The sequence below is a fragment of the Pseudophryne corroboree genome, chromosome 8 (genome assembly GCF_028390025.1).
Source record: "Pseudophryne corroboree isolate aPseCor3 chromosome 8, aPseCor3.hap2, whole genome shotgun sequence".
Classification (NCBI taxonomy): domain Eukaryota; kingdom Metazoa; phylum Chordata; class Amphibia; order Anura; family Myobatrachidae; genus Pseudophryne; species Pseudophryne corroboree.
Genome location: NC_086451.1, coordinates 157868227 through 157893186, shown reverse-complemented (window position 1 = coordinate 157893186; position 24960 = coordinate 157868227). Strand labels below are relative to the sequence as shown.

The 24960-nt window shown below is 50.4% G+C and overlaps 1 protein-coding gene across 3 annotated transcripts in view; it reads left to right on the top strand.

Annotated features, from left to right (window-relative positions):
• Positions 1 to 24960, top strand: part of LOC134948772 (Krueppel-like factor 5) — a 368226-nt gene that overhangs the window by 242498 nt on the left and 100768 nt on the right. The window contains exon 4 of one of the 3 annotated variants that reach the window (XM_063936992.1): positions 6910 to 6995. The exons of the other annotated variants lie outside the window; for them this stretch is intronic. Coding sequence (XP_063793062.1) covers positions 6910 to 6995 — 86 coding nt within the window. The remainder of the gene's footprint in view (positions 1 to 6909; positions 6996 to 24960) is intronic. 3 annotated transcript variants of the gene reach the window in all.

Sequence of the window (24960 nt, the reverse complement as noted above, 5' to 3'; positions counted from 1 at the left end):
TGGAAGCACGGAGATGCTGGAAGCATGGAGGTACTGGAGGCACGAGGTGCTGAGTCACGGAGATGCTGGAGGCACGGAGGTGCAGAGGCACGGGGATGCTGGAATCACGGAGGTACTGAGGCACGGAGGTACTGGAGGCATGAGGTGCTGAGTCACGGAGATGCTGGAAGCACGAGGTGCTGAGGCACGAGGTGCTGGAGGCACGGAGGTGCAGAGGCACGAAGGTGCAGAGGCACGGGGATGCTGAGGCACGGGGATGCTGAGGCACGGGGATGCTGTAAACACGGAGGTACTGAGGCACGGAGGTGCAGAGGCACGGAGGTACTGAGGCACGGAGGTGCTGAGGCACGGAGATACTGAGGCACGGAGGTACTGAGGCACGGAGGTGCTGAGGCACTGAGGTACTGAGGCATGGAGGTACTGAGGCACTGAGGTACTGAGGCACGGAGGCCACAGGGATACGGGAGCTCTGGAGATCACAACTTTAGGGAGCTCAGCATTAAGGCTCACACATAGCTGTGTGTGACACGAGGAACTGGCCCAGTTTCTAACTCAGTCTCCCAACTTATACTTCCTGGTCCTTGGTGATTGGAGAGCAGGATTAGGTGATGCAGAGAGTCTCAGACTTGCAGAGGATTGGACAACTCTGATTCAGGTGAACAGTCACTGTCATGTGACTAGAGATGTGCACTTGAAATTTTTCGGGTTTTGTGTTTTGGTTTTGGGTTCGGTTCCGCGGCCGTGTTTTGGGTTCGACCGCGTTTTGGCAAAACCTCACCGAATTTTTTTTGTCGGATTCGGGTGTGTTTTGGATTCGGGTGTTTTTTTCAAAAAACCCTAAAAAACAGCTTAAATCATAGAATTTGGGGGTCATTTTGATCCCAAAGTATTATTAACCTCAAAAACCATAATTTCCACTAATTTTCAGTCTATTCTGAGCACCTCACACCTCACAATATTATTTTTAGTCCTAAAATTTGCACTGAGGTCGCTGGATGACTAAGCTAAGCGACCCAAGTGGCCGACACAAACACCTGGCCCATCTAGGAGTGGCACTGCAGTGTCACGCAGGATGGCCCTTCCAAAAAACACTCCCCAAACAGCACATGACGCAAAGAAAAAAAGAGGCGCAATGAGGTAGCTGTGTGACTAAGCTCAACGACCCAAGTGGCCGACACAAACACCTGGCCCATCTAGGAGTGGCACTGCAGTGTCACGCAGGATGGCCCTTCAAAAAAATACTCCCCAAACAGCACATGACGCAAAGAAAAATTAAAGAAAAAAGAGGTGCAAGATGGAATTATCCTTGGGCCCTCCCACCCACCCTTATGTTGTATAAACAGGACATGCACACTTTAACCAACCCATCATTTCAGTGACAGGGTCTGCCACACGACTGTGACTGAAATGACGGGTTGGTTTGGACCCCCACCAAAAAAGAAGCAATTAATCTCTCCTTGCACAAACTGGCTCTACAGAGGCAAGATGTCCACCTCATCATCATCCTCCGATATATCACCGTGTACATCCCCCTCCTCACAGATTATCAATTCGTCCCCACTGGAATCCACCATCTCAGCTCCCTGTGTACTTTGTGGAGGCAATTGCTGCTGGTCAATGTCTCCACGGAGGAATTGATTATAATTCATTTTAATGAACATCATCTTCTCCACATTTTCTGGAAGTAACCTCGTACGCCGATTGCTGACAAGGTGAGCGGCGGCACTAAACACTCTTTCGGAGTACACACTTGTGGGAGGGCAACTTAGGTAGAATAAAGCCAGTTTGTGCAAGGGCCTCCAAATTGCCTCTTTTTCCTGCCAGTATAAGTACGGACTGTCTGACGTGCCTACTTGGATGCGGTCACTCATATAATCCTCCACCATTCTTTCAATGGGGAGAGAATCATATGCAGTGCCAGTAGACGACATGTCCGTAATTGTTGGCAGGTCCTTCAGTCCGGACCAGATGTCAGCATCAGCAGTCGCTCCAGACTGCCCTGCATCACCGCCAGCGGGTGGGCTCGGAATTCTGAGCCTTTTCCTCGCACCCCCAGTTGCGGGAGAATGTGAAGGAGGAGATGTTGACAGGTCGCGTTCCGCTTGACTTGACAATTTTCTCACCAGCAGGTCTTTGAACCCCAGCAGACTTGTGTCTGCCGGAAAGAGAGATCCAAGGTAGGTTTTAAATCTAGGATCGAGCACGGTGGCCAAAATGTAGTGCTCTGATTTTAACAGATTGACCACCCGTGAATCCTTGTTAAGCGAATTAAGGGCTCCATCCACAAGTCCCACATGCCTAGCGGAATCGCTCTGTGTTAGCTCCTCCTTCAATGTCTCCAGCTTCTTCTGCAAAAGCCTGATGAGGGGAATGACCTGACTCAGGCTGGCAGTGTCTGAACTGACTTCACGTGTGGCAAGTTCAAAGGGCAGCAGAACCTTGCACAACGTTGAAATCATTCTCCACCTCCTATATCGTGCTCAATTGTATAGGCTTGAATGGCCTTTTGCTGCTCCTCCAACCTCTGAAGCATATATAGGGTTGAATTCCACCTCGTTACCACTTCTTGCTTCAGATGATGGCAGGGCAGGTTCAGGCGTTTTTGGTGGTGCTCCAGTCTTCTGTACGTGGTGCCTGTACGCCGAAAGTGTCCCGCAATTCTTCTGGCCACCGACAGCATCTCTTGCACGCCCCTCTCGTTTTTTAAATAATTCTGCACCACCAAATTCAAGGTATGTGCAAAACATGGGACGTGCTGGAATTTGCCCAGATTTAATGCACACACAATATTGCTGGCGTTGTCCGATGCCACAAATCCACAGGAGAGTCCAATTGGGGTAAGCCATTCCGCGATGATCTTCCTCAGTTGCCGTAAGAGGTTTTCAGCTGTGTGCGTATTCTGGAAACCGGTGATACAAAGCGTAGCCTGCCTAGGAAAGAGTTGGCGTTTGCGAGATGCTGCTACTGGTGCCGCCGCTGCTGTTCTTGCGGCGGGAGTCCATACATCTACCCAGTGTGCTGTCACAGTCATATAGTCCTGACCCTGCCCTGCTCCACTTGTCCACATGTCCGTGGTTAAGTGGACATTGGGTACAGCTGCATTTTTTAGGACACTGGTGACTCTTTTTCTGAGGTCCGTGTACATTTTCGGTATCGCCTGCCTAGAGAAATGGAACCTAGATGGTATTTGGTACCGGGGACACAGTACCTCCAACAAGTCTCTAGTTGGCTCTGCAGTAATGATGGATACCGGAACCACGTTTCTCACCACCCAGGATGCCAAGGCCTCAGTTATCCGCTTTGCAGCAGGATGACTGCTGTGATATTTCATCTTCCTCGCAAAGGACTGTTGGACAGTCAATTGCTTGGTGGAAGTAGTAAAAGTGGTCTTACGACTTCCCCTCTGGGATGACCATCGACTCCCAGCAGCAACAACAGCAGCGCCAGCAGCAGTAGGCGTTACACGCAAGGATGCATCGGAGGAATCCCAGGCAGGAGAGGACTCGTCAGAATTGCCAGTGACATGGCCGGCAGGACTATTGGCATTCCTGGGGAAGGAGGAAATTGACACTGAGGGAGTAGGTGGAGTGGTTTGCATGAGCTTGGTTACAAGAGGAAGGGATTTACTGGTCAGTGGACTGCTTCCGCTGTCGCCCAAAGTTTTTGAACTTGTCACTGACTTATTATGAATGCGCTGCAGGTGACGTATAAGGGAGGATGTTCCGAGGTGGTTAACGTCCTTACCCCTACTTATTACAGCTTGACAAAGGCAACACACGGCTTGACAAATGTTGTCCGCATTTCTGTTGAAATACTTCCACACCGAAGAGCTGATTTTTTTGGTATTTTCACCAGGCATGTCAATGGCCCTATTCCTCCCACGGGGACAACAGGTGTCTCCCCGGGTGCCTGACTTAAACAAACCACCTCACCATCAGAATCCTCCTTGTCAATTTCCTCCCCAGCGCCAGCAACACCCATATCCTCCTCATCCTGGTGTACTTCAACACTGACATCTTCAATCTGACTATCAGGAACTGGACTGCGGGTGCTCCTTCCAGCACTTGCAGGGGGCGTGCAAATGGTGGAAGGCGCATGCTCTTCACGTCCAGTGTTGGGAAGGTCAGGCATCGCAACCGACACAATTGGACTCTCCTTGTGGATTTGGGATTTCGAAGAACGCACAGTTCTTTGCTGTGCTTTTGCCAGCTTGAGTCTTTTCATTTTTCTAGCGAGAGGCTGAGTGCTTCCATCCTCATGTGAAGCTGAACCACTAGCCATGAACATAGGCCAGGGCCTCAGCCGTTCCTTGCCACTCCGTGTGGTAAATGGCATATTGGCAAGTTTACGCTTCTCCTCCGACGATTTTATTTTAGATTTTTGAGTCCTTTTTTTACTGATATTTGGTGTTTTGGATTTTACATGCTCTGTACTATGACATTGGGCATCGGCCTTGGCAGACGACGTTTATGGAATTTCATCGTCTCGGCCATGACTAGTGGCAGCAGCTGTAGCACGAGGTGGAAGTCGATCTTGATCTTTCCCTATTTTTGGAACCTCAACATTTTTGTTCTCCATATTTTAATAGGCACAACTAAAAGGCACCTCAGGTAAACAATGGAGATGGATGGCTACTAGTATACTTATGGATGGACGAGCGACTGCAGACACAGAGGTAGCTACAGCCGTGGACTACCGTACTGTGTCTGCTGCTAATATAGACTGGATGATAATGAAATAAAATTAAAATATATATATATATATATCACACTAGTACTGCAGCCGGAGAGGTATATATATTATGTAATGACGGACCTGCTGGACACTGTCTGTCAGCACTGCAGACTCCTAAAGTAAGCTACTAGTATCAAGAAGATAGAAAAAAAAACCACGGGTAGGTGGTATACAATTATGGATGGACGAGCGACTGCCGACACAGAGGTAGCTACAGCCGTGGACTACCGTACTGTGTCTGCTGCTAATATAGACTGGATGATAATGAGATAAAATTAAAATATATATATATATATATATATATATCACACTAGTACTGCAGCCAGACAGGTATATATATTATGTAATGACGGACCTGCTGGACACTGTCTGTCAGCACTGCAGACTCCTAAAGTAAGCTACTAGTATCAAGAAGATAGAAAAAAAAACACGGGTAGGTGGTATACAATTATGGATGGACAAGCGACTGCCGACACAGAGGTAGCTACAGCCGTGGACTACCGTACTGTGTCTGCTGCTAATATAGACTGGATGATAATGAGATAAAATTAAAATATATATATATATCACACTAGTACTGGAGCCAGACAGGTATATATATTATGTAATGACGGACCTGCTGGACACTGTCTGTCAGCACTGCAGACTCCTAAAGTAAGCTACTAGTATCAAGAAGATAGAAAAAAAAACCACGGGTAGGTGGTATACAATTATGGATGGACGAGCGACTGCCGACGCAGAGGTAGCTACAGCCGTGGACTACCGTACTGTGTCTGCTGCTAATATAGACTGGATAATAATGAGATAAAATTAAAATATATATATATATCACACTAGTACTGCAGCCGGACAGGTATATATTATGTAATGACGGACCTGCTGGACACTGTCTGCAGAATGCGTTTATAAAAACACCACACGACGAGTGTTTAACTTTTTCAGGCAGACAATCACAATATACTGGTGGTCAGCAGACAATCACAATATACTGGTGGTCAGTGGTCACTGGTCAGTCACACTGGCAGTGGCACTCTGGCAGCAAAAGTGTGCACTGTACTTAAAATATGTACTCCTGCTATAACTGCTCCCCAGTCTCCCCCACAATTAAGCTGTGTGAGCAGTGAGCACTCAGCACAGTCAGATCATGATATACAGTATTACATATGATGCAGCACACTGGGCTGAGCACAGATATGGTATGTGACTGTGTCACACTGTGTATCGTTTTTTTTTCAGGCAGAGAACGGATTAATTAAACTGGTGGTGGTCACTGGTCACTGGTCACACTATCAGCAAGTAGTACTCCGTCCTAAGCAGACAATCACAATATACTGGTGGTCAGTGTGGTCACTGGTCAGTCACACTGGCAGTGTGGCACTCTGGCAGCAAAAGTGTGCACTGTACTTAAAATATATTATTTATGTACTCCAGCTCTAACTGCTCCCCAGTCTCCCCCACAATTAAGCTGTGTGAGCAGTGAGCACTCAGCACAGTCAGATATACAGTATTACATATGATGATGCAGCACACTGAGGCTGAGCACAGATATGGTATGTGACTGTGTCACACTGTGTATAGTTTTTTTTCAGGCAGAGAACGGATTAATTAAACTGGTGGTCAATGGTCACTGGTCACACTATCAGCAAGTAGTAGTACTCCAGTCCTAATATGCTCCCCAAAATTAGTAAATACTAAATAGTGTCTCTAACTCTCTACTCTCTTCTCTATAAACGGAGAGGACGCCAGCCACGTCCTCTCCCTATCAATCTCAATGCACGTGTGAAAATGGCGGCGACGCGCGGCTCCTTATATAGAATCCGAGTCTCGCGATAGAATTCGAGCCTCGCGAGAATCCGACAGCGGGATGATGACGTTCGGGCGCGCTCGGGTTAGCCGAGCAAGGCGGGAAGGTTCGAACCTGCCTCGGACCCGTGTAAAAAGGCTGAAGTTCGGGGGGGGTTCGGATTCCGAGGAACCGAACCCGCTTATCACTACATGTGACTACTCTAGACAAGGCTGTGATGTAGAATGAGGCCTAGCAGGCCGAGAGAACACTGAAGCCTGAACTTCTGCAAAACACAGGATGCTGGCTTTTAGGCCTAAAGTTCAGATTACTGAATTCAGCCTCACACAGGAGATCACCACAGGTGGAGCTAATTAACTACTACCTTTCAGGCAGAGAACTCAGGAAAACTCACAGTGCTGACAAGCTGTTTAACTCCGTGAGTGAAAAGACACAGGATCCAGGACAGATGGCAGGGGTAAGTCACCAAGTATGAAACCTACAGTCAGGATTGTGACAGCAGGTAGGCACCAGGCAGGAGAGGCGCTCTAACTGCTCTGCATCCCTTCACTGTGCATTGTTGTTTCCGGCTGTCCCTGCGCCCATCACTGTACAAGCAGTGGCAGCCGGCAGCCTGGATAGCGGATCTTCTGGTCCCCAGACTCCAGCCCCGCCGCTGATGTCACCTCCTCCCGTCCTGTGTTAGCGCTGTGACGCTAGTAAGGGGAGGTGTGGGGGCGGGACTAGCAAAGGACGGCTTCGGGAGCAGAGAGCTGCAGTCACTGCTGACTGCAGTACTGCCAGGAGCCACTAGATGCCCTCATCTCTATGGATGCAGCCATCTCATCACCTGACAGGACTCTAGAACAAAAGAGATACTGCCCGGGACCAGTTCAGAGGAACTAAAGTGAGTTTTCTTTTTGTGTGATTGTCTGTCTATCTATGTGTCTGCCTTCTATCTATCTATCTATCTATCTATCTATCTATCTATCTATCTATCTATCTATCTATCTATCAGGGACGGTCAGTCAGGGGAGGCAGTGCCTCCCCTGTGATTAATTATTAAAATAATATAAAGAAGATACTTATGACACATATTCTGTGTCATAAGTATCTTTATGTAATTCTAATAATTTTCCTGCCTTAAATGTGTTTGGGAGGCACTGATAGCAGTGCCTCCCAAACATATTGGAAATGGGACAGAGCGGGGGGTGGGGCCAAGCACTGGACTGTAGAAGCCAATTCAAAAAGATAGGGAAAGCGGCACTTCTACAAGTGCCTCGCTGACAGGGACACCACCCAGTGCTGGATCCGCTTGTCCAATCACCCACACGCGGCGCTGGAGGCGGCTGGTCTCGGTGGTGAGTGGCGTCTGCAGTGTGCGCCCACCCCCCCTCCTCCTCCGCCGCTGACAGGAGCGGCATTGTGCGGCTCTCCCCCGTGCGGCTCTCCCCTTCCTCCGCCGGCTCCGTCCTCCCGCTGACAGGAGCGGCGGTGTGCGGCTCTCCCCCTCCTCTGCCATCTCCGTCCTCCCGGCGTGGCCCTCAGCAGCAGGTTAGTCTCGCTCTCTCTCTCTGTCTCTCTCTCTCTCTCCCTCTCCCTGTCTCGCTCTCTCTCTCCTCCTGTGGATTGAAGTTTGTAAGTATTATTTTCATATTTACAGGTACCCCTACCCTATTGGATTCTACTGGACAAGTGGACGTGACCGGATTGGGATGTAGGTAAGTAATCTGTCTCTCATTTTTACAGGTCCCCCTATTGGATTCTACTGGACAAGTGGACGTGATCGGCGTGGGATGTAGGTAAGCATGTGTGAGTGTGTAAGTGTGTTTTAATAAATTTTTACTGTCACGGTGTGTGAGTTGTGTTTTTATTTGGGTATTTTTTTGTTGTAGAACTACAGGTACCAGCGGGCCCGTTATTTCCCCGCATGCTGGTACTTGAGGTTCTCCAAGTACCAACAAAAAAACAATATTCTTTTTTTACACACATGGCTATCAGCCTCCCATCCACCCACGGATGGGGGGGACAGCCTCGGGCTTCACCCCTGGCCCTTGGGTGCCTGGAGGGGGGTGACCCCTTGATTTAAGGGGTTCCCACTCCTCCAGGGAACCCCGGCCAGGGGTGACTAGTTGGGGGAAGGGGGGGTAATGCCACGGCCGCAGAGACCTACATAAATGTGTCCCCCGGCTATGGCATTATGTCTCTGGCTAGTGGAGCCCGGTGCTGGTTTTAAAAATACGGGGGACCCCTACATCTTTTGTCCCCGTATTTTTGGAACCAGGACCGGACAAAGAGCCCGGTGCTGGTTGTCTAAATACGGGGAACCCCTGTCCAATTTTTTACCCAGTATTTAAACAACCAGGACCGGCTCAAAGAGACCGAGGCTGGTTATACTTAGGAGGGGGGACCTCACGCAATTTCTTTTACATTTTGTAACCCATTCAGACCCTTCTCCATTAAGTTAATGGAATCTCTGGACAACAAAATTGCATTCATGTCCTCCTCCCATCCCTTCCAAATCCCAAACACTAATTATTATTTCTCTGACGTCCTAGTGGATGCTGGGTACTCCGTAAGGACCATGGGGAATATACGGGCTCCGCAGGAGACTGGGCACACTTAAAAGAAAGATTAGGTACTATATCTGGTGTGCACTGGCTCCTCCCTCTATGCCCCTCCTCCAGACCCCAGTTAGAATCTGTGCCCGGCCAGAGCTGGATGCACTCTAGGGGCTCTCCTGAGCTTCCTAGAAAGAAAGTATTTGTTAGGTTTTTTATTTTCAGTGAGATCTGCTGGCAACAGACTCACTGCTACGTGGGACTGAGGGGAGAGAAGCGAACCTACCTGCTTGCAGCTAGCTTGGGCTTCTTAGGCTACTGGACACCATTAGCTCCAGAGGGATCGAACACAAGCCCAGTCCTCGGTCGTCCGGTCCCGGAGCCGCGCCGCCGTCCCCCTTGCAGAGCCAGAAGAACCGAAGAGAAGTTGAAAATCGGCGGCTGAAGACTCCTGTCTTCATTAAGGTAGCGCACAGCACTGCAGCTGTGCGCCATTGCTCCCTCTGCACACCACACACTCCGGTCACTGATGGGTGCAGGGCGCTGGGGAGGGGCGCCCTGGGCAGCAATTAGAGTACCTTACATGGCTAAATAGCACATAATACAGTTATTAAACTGTATATGTGCATAATCCCCCGCCATAAAGCATATAAAAAAGCGGGAGAAGTCAGCCGAAAAAGGGGCGGGGCTATCTTCCACAGCACACCGGCGCCATTTTCTCTTCACAGCTCCGCTGGAAGGCAACTCCCCAGGCTCTCCCCTGCAGTTTCCAGGCTTCAAGGGTAAAAAAGAGAGGGGGGGGGGGCACTAAATTTAGGTGCAAACTGTGAATAATAAGCTGCTATAGGGAAAAATCACTCACTTTAGTGTAAATCCCTGGTTATATAGCGCTGTGGTGTGTGCTGGCATACTCTCTCTCTATCTCCCCAAAGGACTTTGTGGGGTCCTGTCCTCAGTCAGAGCATTCCCTGTGTGTGTGCGGTGTGTCGGTACGGCTGTGTTGACATGTTTGATGAGGAGGGTTACGTGGAGGTGGAGCAAGAGCCGATAAGTGTGATGTCGCCCCCTACGGGGCCGACACCGGAGTGGATGGATATGTGGAAGGTTTTAACCGACAGTGTCAACTCCATACATAAAAGGTTGAATGACGTGACAGCCTTGGGACAACCGGCATCTCAGCCGCACCTGCCCAGGCGTCTCAGAGGCCATCAGGGGCTCAAAAACGCCCGCTACCTCAGATGGCAGACACAGATGTCGACACGGAGTCTGACTCCAGTGTCGACGAGGATGAGACAAATGTACAGTCCACAAGGGCCATCCGATGCATGATTACGGCAATAACTGACCCCGTTACCGTTAAAAAGGGTATTATGTTTGGGGAGAAAAAGCTTCCAGTGACTTTTCCCCCATCTGAGGAGTTAAATGAATTGTGTGAAGAAGCGTGGTGTTCCCCTGATAAAAAACTGGTAATTCCTAAGAAGTTACTGATGGCGTACCCTTTCCCGCCAACGGATAGGCTACGTTGGGAAACATCCCCTAGGGTGGACAAAGCGCTCACACGCTTGTCAAAAAAGGTGGCACTGCCGTCTCAGGATACGGCCGCCTTAAAGGAGCCTGCAGATAGAAAGCAGGTAGCTATCCTGAAGTCTGTATATACACACTCAGGTACTATACTGAGACCTGCTATTGCGTCAGCATGGATGTGTAGTGCTGCAGCAGCGTGGTCCGACACCCTGTCAGATAAAAATGATGCACTCGACAGGGATACTATTTTGCTAACCATAGACCATATAAAGGACGTAGTCTTATATATGAGAGATGCACAGAGGGATATTTGCCGACTGGCATCGAGAATTAATGCAATGTCCATTTCTGCCAGGAGAGTATTATGGACTCGGCAGTGGACAGGTGATGCTGATTCTAAAAGGCACATGGAGGTTTTGCCTTAATAGGGTGAGGAATTGTTTGGGGACGGTCTCTCGGACCTGGTATCCACAGCAACAGCTGGAAAATCGACTTTTCTACCCCACGTTCCCTCACAACCAAAGAAAGCACCGTATTATCAGTACAGTCCTTTCGGCCTCAGAAAGGCAAGCGTGTCAGAGGCGCTTCCTTTCTGCCCAGAGGCAAGGGTAGAGGAAAGAAGCTGCATCAGACAGCCAGTTCCCAGGAACAAAAGTCCTCCCCCGCTTCCTCTAAGTCCACCGCATGACGCTGGGGCTCCACAGGCGGAGCCAGGTGCGGTGGGGGCCCGTCTCCGGAACTTCAGCAACCAGTGGGTTCGCTCACAGGTGGATCCCTGGGCCCTACAAGTGGTATCTCAGGGATACATGTTGGAGTTCCAGGCGACTCCCCCTCGCCGTTACCTCAAGTCAGCTTTGCCGACTGCTCCCAGGGAAAGGGAGGTAGTGCTGGCGGCTATTCACAAGCTGTACCTTCAGCACGTGATAATCAAGGTTCCCCTCCTTCAACAGGGACGGGGTTACTATTCCACAATGTTTGTGGTACCGAAACCGGACGGTTCGGTAAGACCCATTCTAAATTTAAAATCCTTGAACACTTATCTGAGGAAGTTCAAGTTCAAAATGGAATCGCTCAGGGCGGTTATCGCAAGCCTGGAAGAGGGGGATTTTATGGTATCACTGGACATCAAGGATGCTTACCTGCATGTCCCCATTTACCCACCACACCAGGAGTACCTCAGGTTTGTGGTACAGGACTGTCATTACCAATTCCAGACGTTGCCGTTTGGTCTCTCAACGGCACCAAGGGTATTTGACAAGGTAATGGCCGAAATGATGATACTCCTTCGGAGGAAGGGAGTTATAATTATCCCGTACTTGGACGATCTCCTGATAAAGGCGAGGTCCAAGGAACAGTTGTTAGCCAGCGTAGCACTATCTCGGGAAGTGCTGCAACAACACGGCTGGATTCTGAACATACCAAAGTCGCAGCTGATTCCTGAGACACGTCTATTGTTCTTGGGCATGATCCTGGATACAGAACAAAAGAAGGTGTTTCTCCCTGCGGAGAAGGCACAGGAATTGTCATCTCTGGTCAGGAATCTCCTGAAATCAAAACAGGTGTCGGTGCATCACTGCACGCGAGTCCTGGGAAAGATGGTGGCTTCTTACGAAGCAATTCCCTTCGGCATGTTCCATGCAAGGATCTTTCAGTGGGATCTGTTGGACAAATGGTCCGGATCGCATCTTCAGATGCATCGGTTGCTCACCCTGTCCCCGAGGGCCAGGGTGTCTCTACTGTGGTGGCTGCAGAGTGCCCATCTTCTCGAGGGCCGCAGATTCGGGATACAGGACTGGGTCCTGGTGACCACGGATGCAAGCCCCCGAGGTTGGGGGGCAGTCACTCAGGGAAGAAACTTCCAAGGACAGTGGTCCAGTCAGGAGACTTCCCTACACATAAATATTCTGGAACTAAGGGCCATTTACAACGCCCTGAGTCAAGCGGAACCCCTGCTTCAAAACCTACCGGTGCTGATTCAGTCAGACAACATCACGGCGGTCGCCCATGTAAACCGCCAGGGCGGCACAAGAAGCAGGATGGCGATGGCAGAAGCCACAAGGATTCTTCGATGGGCGGAGAGTCATGTACTGCCACTGTCAGCAGTGTTCATTCCGGGAGTGGACAACTGGGAAGCAGACTTCCTAAGCAGGCACGACCTCCACCCGGGAGAGTGGGGACTTCATCCAGAAGTCTTCAAGCTGATTGTAAATCGTTGGGAAAGGCCACAGGTGGACATGATGGCATCTCGCCTCAACAAAAAGCTAAAAAGATATTGCGCCAGGTCAAGGGACCCTCAGGCGATAGCTGTGGACGCTCTAGTGACACCGTGGGTGTACCAGTCGGTTTATGTGTTCCCTCCTCTTCCTCTCATAGCCAAGGTACTGAGGATAGTAAGAAGAAGAGGGGTAAGAACAATACTCATCGTTCTGGATTGGCCAAGAAGAACTTGGTACCCAGAACTACAAGAAATGATCTCAGAGGACCCATGGCCTCTGCCTCTCAGACAGGACCTGTTACAGCAGGGGCCCTGTCTGTTCCAAGACTTACCGCGGCTGCGTTTGAAGGCATGGCGGTTGAACGCCGGATCCTAATGGAAAAGGGCATTCCGGATGAAGTAATTCCTACGCTGATAAAAGCTAGGAAAGATGTGACAGCTAAACATTATTACCGCATATGGCGTAAATATGTTACTTGGTGTGAGGCCAGGAAGGCCCCTACAGAGGAATTTCAGCTGGGTCGATTTCTGCACTTCCTCCAGTCAGGAGTGACTTTGGGCCTCAAATTGGGATCCATAAAAGTCCAGATTTCGGCCCTGTCTATTTTCTTTCAAAAAGAACTGGCTTCACTGCCTGAAGTTCAGACATTTGTGAAGGGAGTGCTGCATATTCAGCCTCCTTTTGTGCCTCCAGTGGCACCTTGGGATCTCAACGTTGTGTTGGATTTCCTTAAATCACATTGGCTTGAGCCACTTAAAACCGTGGAGTTGAAGTATCTCACCTGGAAGGTGGTCATGCTGTTGGCCTTGGCTTCGGCTAGGCGTGTGTCAGAATTGGCGGCTTTGTCATGTAAAAGCCCATATCTGATTTTCCATATGGATAGGGCGGAATTGAGGACTCGTCCCCAATTTCTCCCAAAGGTGGTATCAGCGTTTCATTTGAACCAACCTATTGTAGTGCCTGCGGCTACTACGGACTTGGAGGATTCCAAGTTGCTGGATGTAGTCCGGGCCCTGAAAATCTACGTTTCCAGGACGGCTAGAGTCAGAAAGACTGACTCGCTGTTTATCCTGCATGCACCCAACAAGCTGGGTGCTCCTGCTTCAAAGCAGACTATTGCTCGATGGATATGTAGCACAATTCAGCTTGCACATTCTGCGGCTGGACTGCCGCATCCTAAATCAGTAAAAGCCCATTCCACAAGGAAGGTGGGTTCTTCTTGGGTCGGCTGCCTGAGGGGTCTCGGCTTTACAACTTTGCCGAGCTGCTACTTGGTCGGGTTCAAACACTTTTGCAAAATTCTACAAGTTTGATACCCTGGCTGAGGAGGACCTTGAGTTTGCTCATTCGGTGCTGCAGAGTCATCCGCACTCTCCCGCCCGTTTGGGAGCTTTGGTATAATCCCCATGGTCCTTACGGAGTACCCAGCATCCACTAGGACGTCAGAGAAAATAAGAATTTACTCACCGGTAATTCTATTTCTCGTAGTCCGTAGTGGATGCTGGGAGCCCGTCCCAAGTGCGGATTTTCTGCAATACGTGTATATAGTTATTGCTTACAAAAAGGGTTATTGTTCTGAGCCATCTGTTACATGAGGCTCAGTTGTTATTCATACTGTTAACTGGGTATAGTTATCACAAGTTGTACGGTGTGATTGGTGTGGCTGGTATGAGTCTTTCCCTGGATTCCAAATCCTTTCCTAGTAATGTCAGCTCTTCCGGGCACAGTTTCCTTAACTGACGTCTGGAGGAGGGGCATAGAGGGAGGAGCCAGTGCACACCAGATATAGTACCTAATCTTTCTTTTAAGAGTGCCCAGTCTCCTGCGGAGCCCGTCTATTCCCCATGGTCCTTACGGAGTACCTAGCATCCACTACGGGCTACGAGAAATAGAATTACCGGTGAGTAAATTCTTATTTCTCTGACGTCCTAAGTGGATGCTGGGACTCCGTAAGGACCATGGGGAATAGCGGCTCCGCAGGAGACTGGGCACAACTAAAGAAAGCTTTAGGACTACCTGGTGTGCACTGGCTCCTCCCTCTATGACCCTCCTCCAGACCTCACTTAGAATCTTGTGCCCGGCTGAGCTGGATGCACACTAGGGGCTCTCCTGAGCTCCTAGAAAAAGAAAGTTATTTTAGGTTTTTTATTTTCAGTGAGATCTGCTGGCAACAGACTCACTGCTACGAGGGACTAAGGGGAGAAGAAGCGAACCTACCTGCTTGCAGCTAGCTTGGGCTTCTTAGGCTACTGGACACCATTAGCTCCAGAGGGATCGAACACAGGGCCCGACCTCGATCGTCCGGTCCCGGAGCCGCGCCGCCGTCCCCCTTACAGAGCCAGAAGCAAAGAAGACGTCCTGGAAATCGGCGGCAGAAGACTTCGGTCTTCACCAAGGTAGCGCACAGCACTGCAGCTGTGCGCCATTGCTTCCCATGCACACCTCACACTCCGGTCACTGATGGGTGCAGGGCGCTGGGGGGGGGGGGGGGGGGGCGCCCTGGGCTGCAATATTAAGACCTTGGCTGGCAAAACTACACATAATATAGTCATAGAGACTATATATATGTGTAAAATCCCCTGCCAGATATATCTGCAATAAAGCGGGAGAAGTCCGCCGAAAAGAGGCGGGGCTATCTTCCCTCAGCACACTGGCGCCATTTTCCCTCACAGCTCCGCTGGAAGGATCGCTCCCAGGCTCTCCCCTGCAGTTTCCAGACTGCATAAGGGTAAAAAAGAGAGGGGGGGCACTAAATTTAGGCGCAATATCGTGCATACAAGCAGCTATTGGGAAAATCTCTCAGTTACAGAGTTAATCTCTGTGTATATACAGCGCTCTGGTGTGTGCTGGCATACTCTCTCTCTGTCTCCCCAAAGGGCTTTGTGGGGTCCTGTCCTCAGTCAGAGCATTCCCTGTGTGTGTGCGGTGTGTCGGTACGGCTGTGTCGACATGTTTGATGAGGAGGCTTATGTGGAGGCGGAGCAAATGCCGATAAATGTGATGTCACCCCCTGCGGGGCCGACACCTGAATGGATGGACATGTGGAAGGAATTACGTGACAGTGTCAGCTCCTTACATAAAAGGTTTGACGACATAACAGATGTGGGACAGCCGGCTTCTCAGCTCGTGCCTGCCCAGCTGTCTCAAAAGCCATCAGGGGCTCTAATATGCCCGCTACCTCAGATGGCAGACACAGATGTCGACACGGATACTGAATCCAGTGTCGACGACGATGAGACTAATGTAACTTCCAATAGAGCCACACATTACATGATTGAGGCAATGAAAAATGTGTTGCACATTGCTGATGTTACCCCAGGTACCACAAAAAAGGGTATTATGTTTGGGGAGAAAAAAACTACCAGTGGTTTTTCCCCCTTCTGAGGAATTAAATGAAGTGTGTGAAGAAGCGTGGGCTTCCCCCGATAAGAAACAAGTAATTTCTAAAAGGTTACTAATGGCGTACCCTTTCCCGCCAGAGGATAGGTCACGTTGGGAGACATCCCCTAGGGTGGATAAAGCGCTCACACGCCTGTCAAAAAAGGTGGCACTACCGTCTCCGGACACGGCCGCCCTAAAGGAGCCTGCTGATAGGAAGCAGGAGGCTATCCTGAAGTCTGTGTATACACACTCAGGTATTATATTGAGACCAGCTATTGCTTCAGCATGGATGTGCAGTGCTGCAGCTGCGTGGTCAGATTCCCTGTCGGAAAATATAGATACCCTGGACAGGGACACTGTATTGCTAACCATAGAGCATATAAAAGACGCAGTCTTATACATGAGAGATGCACAGAGGGATATTTGCCGGCTGGCATCTAAAATAAGTGCAATGTCCATTTCTGCCAGGAGAGGGTTATGGACTCGGCAGTGGACAGGGGATGCAGATTCTAAAAGGCACATGGAAGTTTTGCCTTATAAAGGTGAGGAGTTGTTTGGGGATGGTCTCTTGGACCTAGTTTCCACAGCGACAGCTGGGAAGTCAGCTTTTTTACCCCATGTTCCCTCACAGCCAAGAAAGCACCGTATTATCAGGTACAGTCCTTTCGGCCCCAAAAAGGCAAGCGGGTTAAAGGCGCGTCCTTTCTGCCCAGAGGCAGAGGTAGAGGGAAAAAGCTGCAGCATACAGCCAGTTCCCAGGAACAAAAGTCCTCCCCCGCTTCCTCTAAGTCCACCGCTGTCATGACTGAGGTTTTGTGAACCCGGTGTTAGTGAAGTCTGTGCGGGCGACTGGAGAATTATATGAATACTACCACTGACCTGGTTTGGGAGTGTTGTGGACTCAGGGCTTCTTCCTTTGACTGGGAAGAGGAACCGCAGCAGAGATGGCCGAATCTAGGTTCTCCCCATGCAGGATTAGGTCGGCAGACAGGGGGCACGTGTGAACGCTGAAGGTCTCCTGAAAGACAGAACTGGAAAGGCGCTGATGAATCAGTGAAGAATACCAGGTACAACTGCGCTAAAGTGCACTGGATGCTTGGAGACACTGAGGTGCTAGGAGGCACGGAAGTGCTTGGAGACACTGGGGTGCGTAGAGACACTGGGGTGCGTAGAGACACTGGGGTGCGTAGAGACACTGGGGTGCGTGGAGGCACTGAGGTGCTTGGAGGCACGGAGATGCTGAAGCACGGAGACACTGGAGGCACAAGGTGCTGAGGCACGGGGGTGCTGAGGCACGAGGTGCTGGAAGCACGGAGGCGCTGAGGCACGGAGGTACTGGAGGCACGAGGTGCTGAGACATGGAGATGCTGGAAGCACGGAGATGCTGGAGGCACGAGGTGCTGAGGCACTGAGGTACTGAGGCACGGAGGTACTGAGGCACGGGGGTACCGAGGCACGGAGGTACTGAGGCACGGAGGTACTGAGGCACGGAGATGCTGCAGGGATACGGGAGCTCTGGAGATCACAACTACAACAGCAGTAATGATGAACCACGGCAGCTGTGGTTTTCAGTTGAGACTATGGAATATAATACTGTGCCTTTAAGATGAACCACTGCAGCTGTGCCTTTACTTTGAGACTCGTGGAATAGTGATCATCAGTGGCAACACAAAAGTAAACCAAACAGGGTAACAAGGAACAGAGTTTTCACAGGAACTAGAGTATAAAGGTTACCTTTAGGGAGCTCAGCTTGAAGACTCACACATAGCTGTGAGTGTGACACAAGGAACTGGCCCAGTTTCTAACTCAGCCTCCTGATTTATACTTCCTGGTCCTTGGTGATTGGTGAGCAGCATTAGGTGATGCAGAGAGTCTCAGGCTGGCAGAGGATTGAACAACTCTGGGTCAGGTGAACAGTCACTGTCATGTGACTACTCTAGCCAGGGCTGTGATGTTGAATGAGGCCTAGCAGGCCGAGAGAACACTGAAGCCTGAACTTCTGCAAAACATAGGATGCTGGCTTTTAGGCCTAAACTTCAGATTACTGAATTCAGCCTCACACAGGAGATCACCACAGGTGGAGCTAATTAACTATTACCTTTCAGGAAGAGAACTCAGGAAAACTCATAGTGCTGACAAGCTGTAAAACTCAGTGAGTAAAAAGACACAGGATCCGGGACAGATGGCAGGGGTAAGTCACCAAATATGAAACCTACAGTCAGGATTGTGACAGTATCCCCCTCTTCAAGGGTGGACTCCGGACACCCATCTTGAATCTTATAGGAACTTGAGAAATTCATATAGAAGAACTTAGGACCTTCGTTGATGCCTCTTCTTCTTACAGGAACATTTGGTTTTGACCAGGGAGAGCGGAATCTCCTGTAAAGAAAAAACTTCCTTAGAAAACATGGGACCTCCCCTGAAAGAAGTAGCATCATGAACTGGATCAAATTCAGAGTCTGAGTCAGAGCCGTCTTAACAGAAGTGTAGGCCCCTGGGCACAGCAATGCACTGGGGCCCCTACCCACCCATCAGCGGTAGGGGTGGGGGGTGCTATCAGCGGCAGCTTTGATGTCCCGCGGGGGGTAGGGGGCTTCTATCTTTCACTCAGCATGTAGGACCCGGAGAAATAATTTCTGCCAATTACTCCTTTACTGCACAGATGGGGTGGGAAGGAGAACACTAAACTGTAGAAGGAGACATTGTGCTAAATGAAGGGGCCCTGGTACATGACTTCCAGGGTGGTAGGGAGTGTTTACTACACAGGGGAGGGGTGGATTGTGGAGTGGGCTTAATATTCATCATTTTCCGGGGGTCAGGGTAGCTTGCTTTACTGCGGATATCTCCAGTTCCTGGAAATAGATTTCTTAGCTTTAATAGGATAAAAAAAAACTAGAGAGTCCCACCTTACAGGAGGTACTGGGGACTTGGGGATCAGAGTTCAGGAGCCAGAGCAATCCACCAACAAAAATATAAAACTGCATATTAGGCGTGTGGAGCTGGAGCAGTGACCCAGCTGCTGGAAGGCTGATATCTCTGGTTCTGGGCATAGTAGAGACAAGATGCCAGTGTCCACTGAAAGGGGAGACTCCCAGCTTTTGGATTATTCCCTCAGAAAAGTCAGACAGAACCTGAGATATCTGGCTGGGAAGAGCAATTAATAGGCTTGGATGGGGACCACTGCTTTGAAGTCGGATATCTCCGGTTCCCCAGGGCCGATTTTCAAAAATCTGGTACCCCTGGAAAGAGGGGACCCTCAGCTATCAGCCTAGGACCCTTCTACTCCTGGGGCCCTTGGGCAAGAGCCCATTGAGCCCATACGAAAAGACGGCCCTGTTCTGAGTCCAAGTCTATTGGAAGATACCAGTCTTCTTTGAGAGTAACTACATCCGTTTTGTAAGCTGCATTAACAAGTTCAGAACAACACAAGGAACTTGGAGTGGAATCAATGGAAACATAACCAACACTTAAATCAACAGGCTGTTGTCTTTGTACTGTTTTCCAATTCTTGGCATTCCTGAAATTCCTAATGTATTGGTTCATCAAGGCATTATCTTGCTCAGAAAGTGATGGGTCAGAAAACGGAGCATCGGCTGAATGTTCTGAAGACTGAGTGGAGGATGAAATTGGACTCAAGGAAACAGATGCCAATGAAACAACATTAGACTGAGGTACACATTCAGACATTAGGTCAATAGCCTTGGTATTTTTCTTGACTTTAGATGATAGAGCAGAATTATCCAGACATCGAGGAGAAGAGGTATTAGAATTCCCCGCGGAAGCTGTGGATTCAGTGCTAGAAGACAAGGAAACAGAATCAGAGACAGACTGAAGTCTAATTTTAGAACTAGATGGTGGAAGTCCTTTACTGGGACCAACAGACAAAAGTTCTTTACTCGGACCAATGCTTGGAATCGGTTTGTGTCCAGATGAGTTTGAACAAACTGAAACTGGAGAAATCTTTGGCTGGACGAGTAGGACTGGATTGGATCCGAGGATACTTGAATTGGCTGGGGCCAAAGGAGACTGACCAGGCTGGTCCTGGAGTATTGCTGGACCAGCTGGAACTAGGACGGGCTGACCAGGCTGGGCCTGGAGTATTGCTGGACCGGCTGGAACCGGGACGGACTGACCCGGCTGGACCTGGAGTATTGCTGGACCGGCTGGAAGCGGGACGGACTGACCAGGCAGAGCCTGGAGTATTGCTGGACCGGCTGGAACCGGGACGGACTGACCAGGCTGGGCCTGGAGTATTGCTGGACCGGCTGGAACCGGGACGGACTGACCAGGCTGGACCTGGAGTATTGCTGGACCGGCTGGAACCGGGACGGACTGACCAGGCTGGGCCTGGAGTATTGCTGGACCGGCTGGAACCGGGACGGAGTGACCAGGCAGGGCCTGGAGTATCACTGGACCGGATAGAACCGGGACGGACTGACCAGGTGGAGCCTGGAATATAGCTGGACCGGCAGGAGCCCCCTCATCACGGGGCTGGGCTGAGGCAAGAACCCCCTCTTCACGGGGCTGGGCTGAAGCAGGAGCCTCCTCTTCACGGGGCTGGGCTGAAGCAAGAGCCCCCTCTTCACGGGGCTGGGCTGAAGCAAGAGCCCCCTCTTCACGGGGCTGGGCTGCACTCTGTAGACTCTCTGGCTGGGCAGCACTCTGTAGACTCTCTGGCTGGGCAGCACTCTGTAGACTCTCTGGCTGGGCAGCACTCTGTAGACTCTCTGGCTGGGCAGCACTCTGTAGACTCTCTGGCTGGGCAGCACTCTGTAGACTCTCTGGCTGGGCAGCACTCTGTAGACTCTCTGGCTGGGCAGCACTCTGTAGACTCTCTGGCTGGGCAGCACTCTGTAGACTCTCTGGCTGGGCAGCACTCTGTAGTCTCTCTGGCTGGGCAGCACTCTGTAGTCTCTCTGGCTGGGCAGCACTCTGTAGTCTCTCTAGCTGGGCAGAACTCTGTAGTCTCTCTGGCTGGGCAGCACTCTGTAGTCTCTCTGGCTGGGCAGCACTCTGTAGTCTCTCTGGCTGGGCAGCACTCTGTAGTCTCTCTGGCTGGGCAGCACTCTGTAGTCTCTCTGGCTGGGCAGCACTCTGTAGTCTCTCTGGCTGGGCAGCACTCTGAAGACTCTCTGGGGCTGGACCCTCTGAACGCCTCTCTGGGGCTAAAGACACGGACGCCCCTCGTTGGACTGAAGACACGGACGCCCCTCCTTGGGCTGAAGATACGGACGCCACTCTTTGGGCTGAAGACACGGACGCCCCTCCTTGGGCTGAAGACACGGATGCCCCTCCTTGGGCTGAAGACACGGATGCCCCTCCTTGGGCTGAAGACACGGATGCCCCTCCTTGGGCTGAAGACACGGACTCCTCTGTGACTCTAAATGGCTTGAATATTCTTCTCTGGACACCCAACTTGGGATAAGGTCTTTTAATCACCGGACCCCAGTCATAAATTTGAGTCTCTTTCAGAGTAGCCATCTTGATACCCCTGTCAGCAGTAGCAGGATCGGCTACTGTGGATGACTTGTAGACATGAGCACTGTGAAACTGAGATTTGTCACCATTCCCTGGCTTACGAAGAATGCAATCTTTAACAAAATGACCGGAATTTCCACAGTAAAGACAGAGGTGTAGCTCCCTACGCCGCTGGCGTTCAGCTTCAGAGAGTTTGGGCCGTGGATAGCTCTGATGAACAACTTTTCCTTGCACAGAGGAAGAGACTCTATTAACTGGATGGGACAAAACAGGATCAACAACGTTGGTAGTATTCCTGAAGAGATCAGGCATCACAGAAAGAATACTAGACAAAAGTTCTTGTAACTGTAATAACATCTGGAAGAAAATCTGCAGTTGGTCAGGAGTCCTAGTGCAGAAGGTCAGAGAATCTCTGGAGAAAGAATTCCGCTGCAGACACTGTGCTAATTGATGCTGAGTCGACTCCAAACCCTCCAAGCGTCCTGCAATATTGCTTAGGAGGTCCTGCGTCAGACAAACACTTTCGGCCGGGTCCATGTGGCCAGTTCCTACTGTCATGACTGAGGTTTTGTGAACCCGGTGTTAGTGAAGTCTGTGCGGGCGACTGGAGAATTATATGAATACTACCACTGACCTGGTTTGGGAGTGTTGTGGACTCGGGGCTTCTTCCGGTGACTGGGAAGAGGAACCGCAGCAGAGATGGCCGAATCTAGGTTCTCCCCATGCAGGATTAGGTCGGCAGACAGGGGGCACGTGTGAACGCTGAAGGTCTCCTGAAAGACAGAACTGGAAAGGCGCTGATGAATCAGTGAAGAATACCAGGTACAACTGCGCTAAAGTGCACTGGATGCTTGGAGGCACTGAGGTGCTTGGAGGCACTGAGATGCCGGAAGCACGGAGATGCTGAAGCACGGAGACGCTGGAGGCACGAGGTGCTGAGGCACGGGGGTGCTGAGGCACGAGGTGCTGAAGCACGGAGGCGCTGAGGCACGGAGGTACTGGAGGCACGAGGTGCTGAGACACGGAGATGCTGGAAGCACGAGATGCTGAGGCACGAGGGTACTGAGGCACGGAGGTGCTGGGAGGCACAGAGGTACTGAGGCACGGAGGTACTGAGGCACGGAGATGCTGCAGGGATACGGGAGCTCTGGCGATCACAACTACAACAGCAGTAAAGATGAACCACGGTAGCTGTGGTTTTCAGTTGAGACTATGGAATATAATACTGTGCCTTTAAGATGAACCACTGCAGCTGTGCCTTTACTTTGAGACTCGTGGAATAGTGATCATCAGTGGCAACACAAAAGTAAACCAAACAGGGTAACAAGGAACAGAGTTTTCACAGGAACTAGAGTATAAAGGTTACCTTTAGGGAGCTCAGCTTGAAGACTCACACATAGCTGTGAGTGTGACACAAGAAACTGGCCCAGTTTCTAACTCAGCCTCCTGATTTATACTTCCTGGTCCTTGGTGATTGGTGAGCAGGATTAGGTGATGCAGAGAGTCTCAGGCTGGCAGAGGATTGAACAACTCTGGGTCAGGTGAACAGTCACTGTCATGTGACTACTCTAGCCAAGGCTGTGATGTTGAATGAGGCCTAGCAGGCCGAGAGAACACTGAAGCCTGAACTTCTGCAAAACATAGGATGCTGGCTTTTAGGCCTAAACTTCAGATTACTGAATTCAGCCTCACACAGGAGATCACCACAGGTGGAGCTAATTAACTATTACCTTTCAGGAAGAGAACTCAGGAAAACTCATAGTGCTGACAAGCTGTAAAACTCAGTGAGTAAAAAGACACAGGATCCGGGACAGATGGCAGGGGTAAGTCACCAAATATGAAACCTACAGTCAGGATTGTGACAACCGCATGACGCTGGGGCTCCACAGGCGGAGCCAGGTACGGTGGGTGCCCGTCTCAAGAACTTCAACAATCAGTGGGCTCGCTCACGGGTGGATCCCTGGATTCTTCAAGTGGTATCTCAGGGGTACAAGCTGGAATTCGAGACGTCTCCCCCTCGCCGTTTCCTCAAATCTGCCTTGCCAACAACTCCCTCAGACAGGGAGGCTGTGCTAGAGGCAATTCACAAGCTGTATTCTCAGCAGGTGATAGTCAAGGTGCCCCTCCTTCAACAAGGACGGGGTTACTATTCCACAATGTTTGTGGTACCAAAACCGGACGGTTCGGTGAGACCCATTTTAAATTTGAAATCCTTGAACACATATATAAAAAAATTCAAGTTCAAGATGGAATCGCTCAGGGCGGTTATTTCAAGCCTGGAGGAGGGGGATTACATGGTATCACTGGACATCAAGGATGCTTACCAGCATGTCCCCATTTACCATCCTCACCAGGAGTACCTCAGATTTGTGGTACAGGATTGTCATTACCAATTCCAGACGTTGCCGTTTGGTCTCTCCACGGCACCGAGGGTATTTACCAAGGTAATGGCCGAAATGATGATACTCCTTCGGAAAAAGGGAGTTTTAATTATCCCGTACTTGGACGATCTCCTGATAAAGGCGAGGTCCAGGGAACAGTTATTGGTTGGGGTAGCACTATCTCGGGAAGTGCTACAACAGCACGGTTGGATTCTAAATTTTCCAAAGTCACAGCTGTTCCCTACGACTCGTCTACTGTTCATGGGGATGGTTTTGGACACAGAACAGAAAAAAGTGTTTCTCCCAGAGGAGCAAGCCAAGGAGTTGTCATCTCTAGTCAGAGACCTCCTGAAACCAAAACAGGTGTCAGTGCATCACTGCACGCGAGTCCTGGGAAAAATGGTAGCTTCATACGAAGAAATTCCATTCTGCAGGTTCCATGCAAGGATTTTTCAGTGGGACCTGTTGGACAAGTGGTCCGGATCGCATCTTCAGATGCATCGGCTGATAACCCTGTCTCCAAGGACCAGGGTGTCTCTGTTGTGGTGGCTGCAGAGTGCTCATCTTCAAGAGGGCCGCAGATTCGGCATACAGGATTGGGTCCTGGTGACCACGGATGCCAGCCTTCGAGGCTGGGGGGCAGTCACACAGGGAAGAAATTTCCAGGGACTATGGTCAAACCAGGAGACTTCCCTACACATAAATATTCTGGAACTGAGGGCCATTTACAATGCCCTAAGTCAGGCAAGACCCCTGCTTCAAAACCAGCCGGTACTGATCCAGTCAGACAACATCACGGCAGTCGCCCATGTAAACCGACAGGGCGGCACAAGAAGCAGGATGGCGATGGCAGAAGCCACAAGGATTCTCGGATGGGCGGAAAATCACGTGTTAGCACTGTG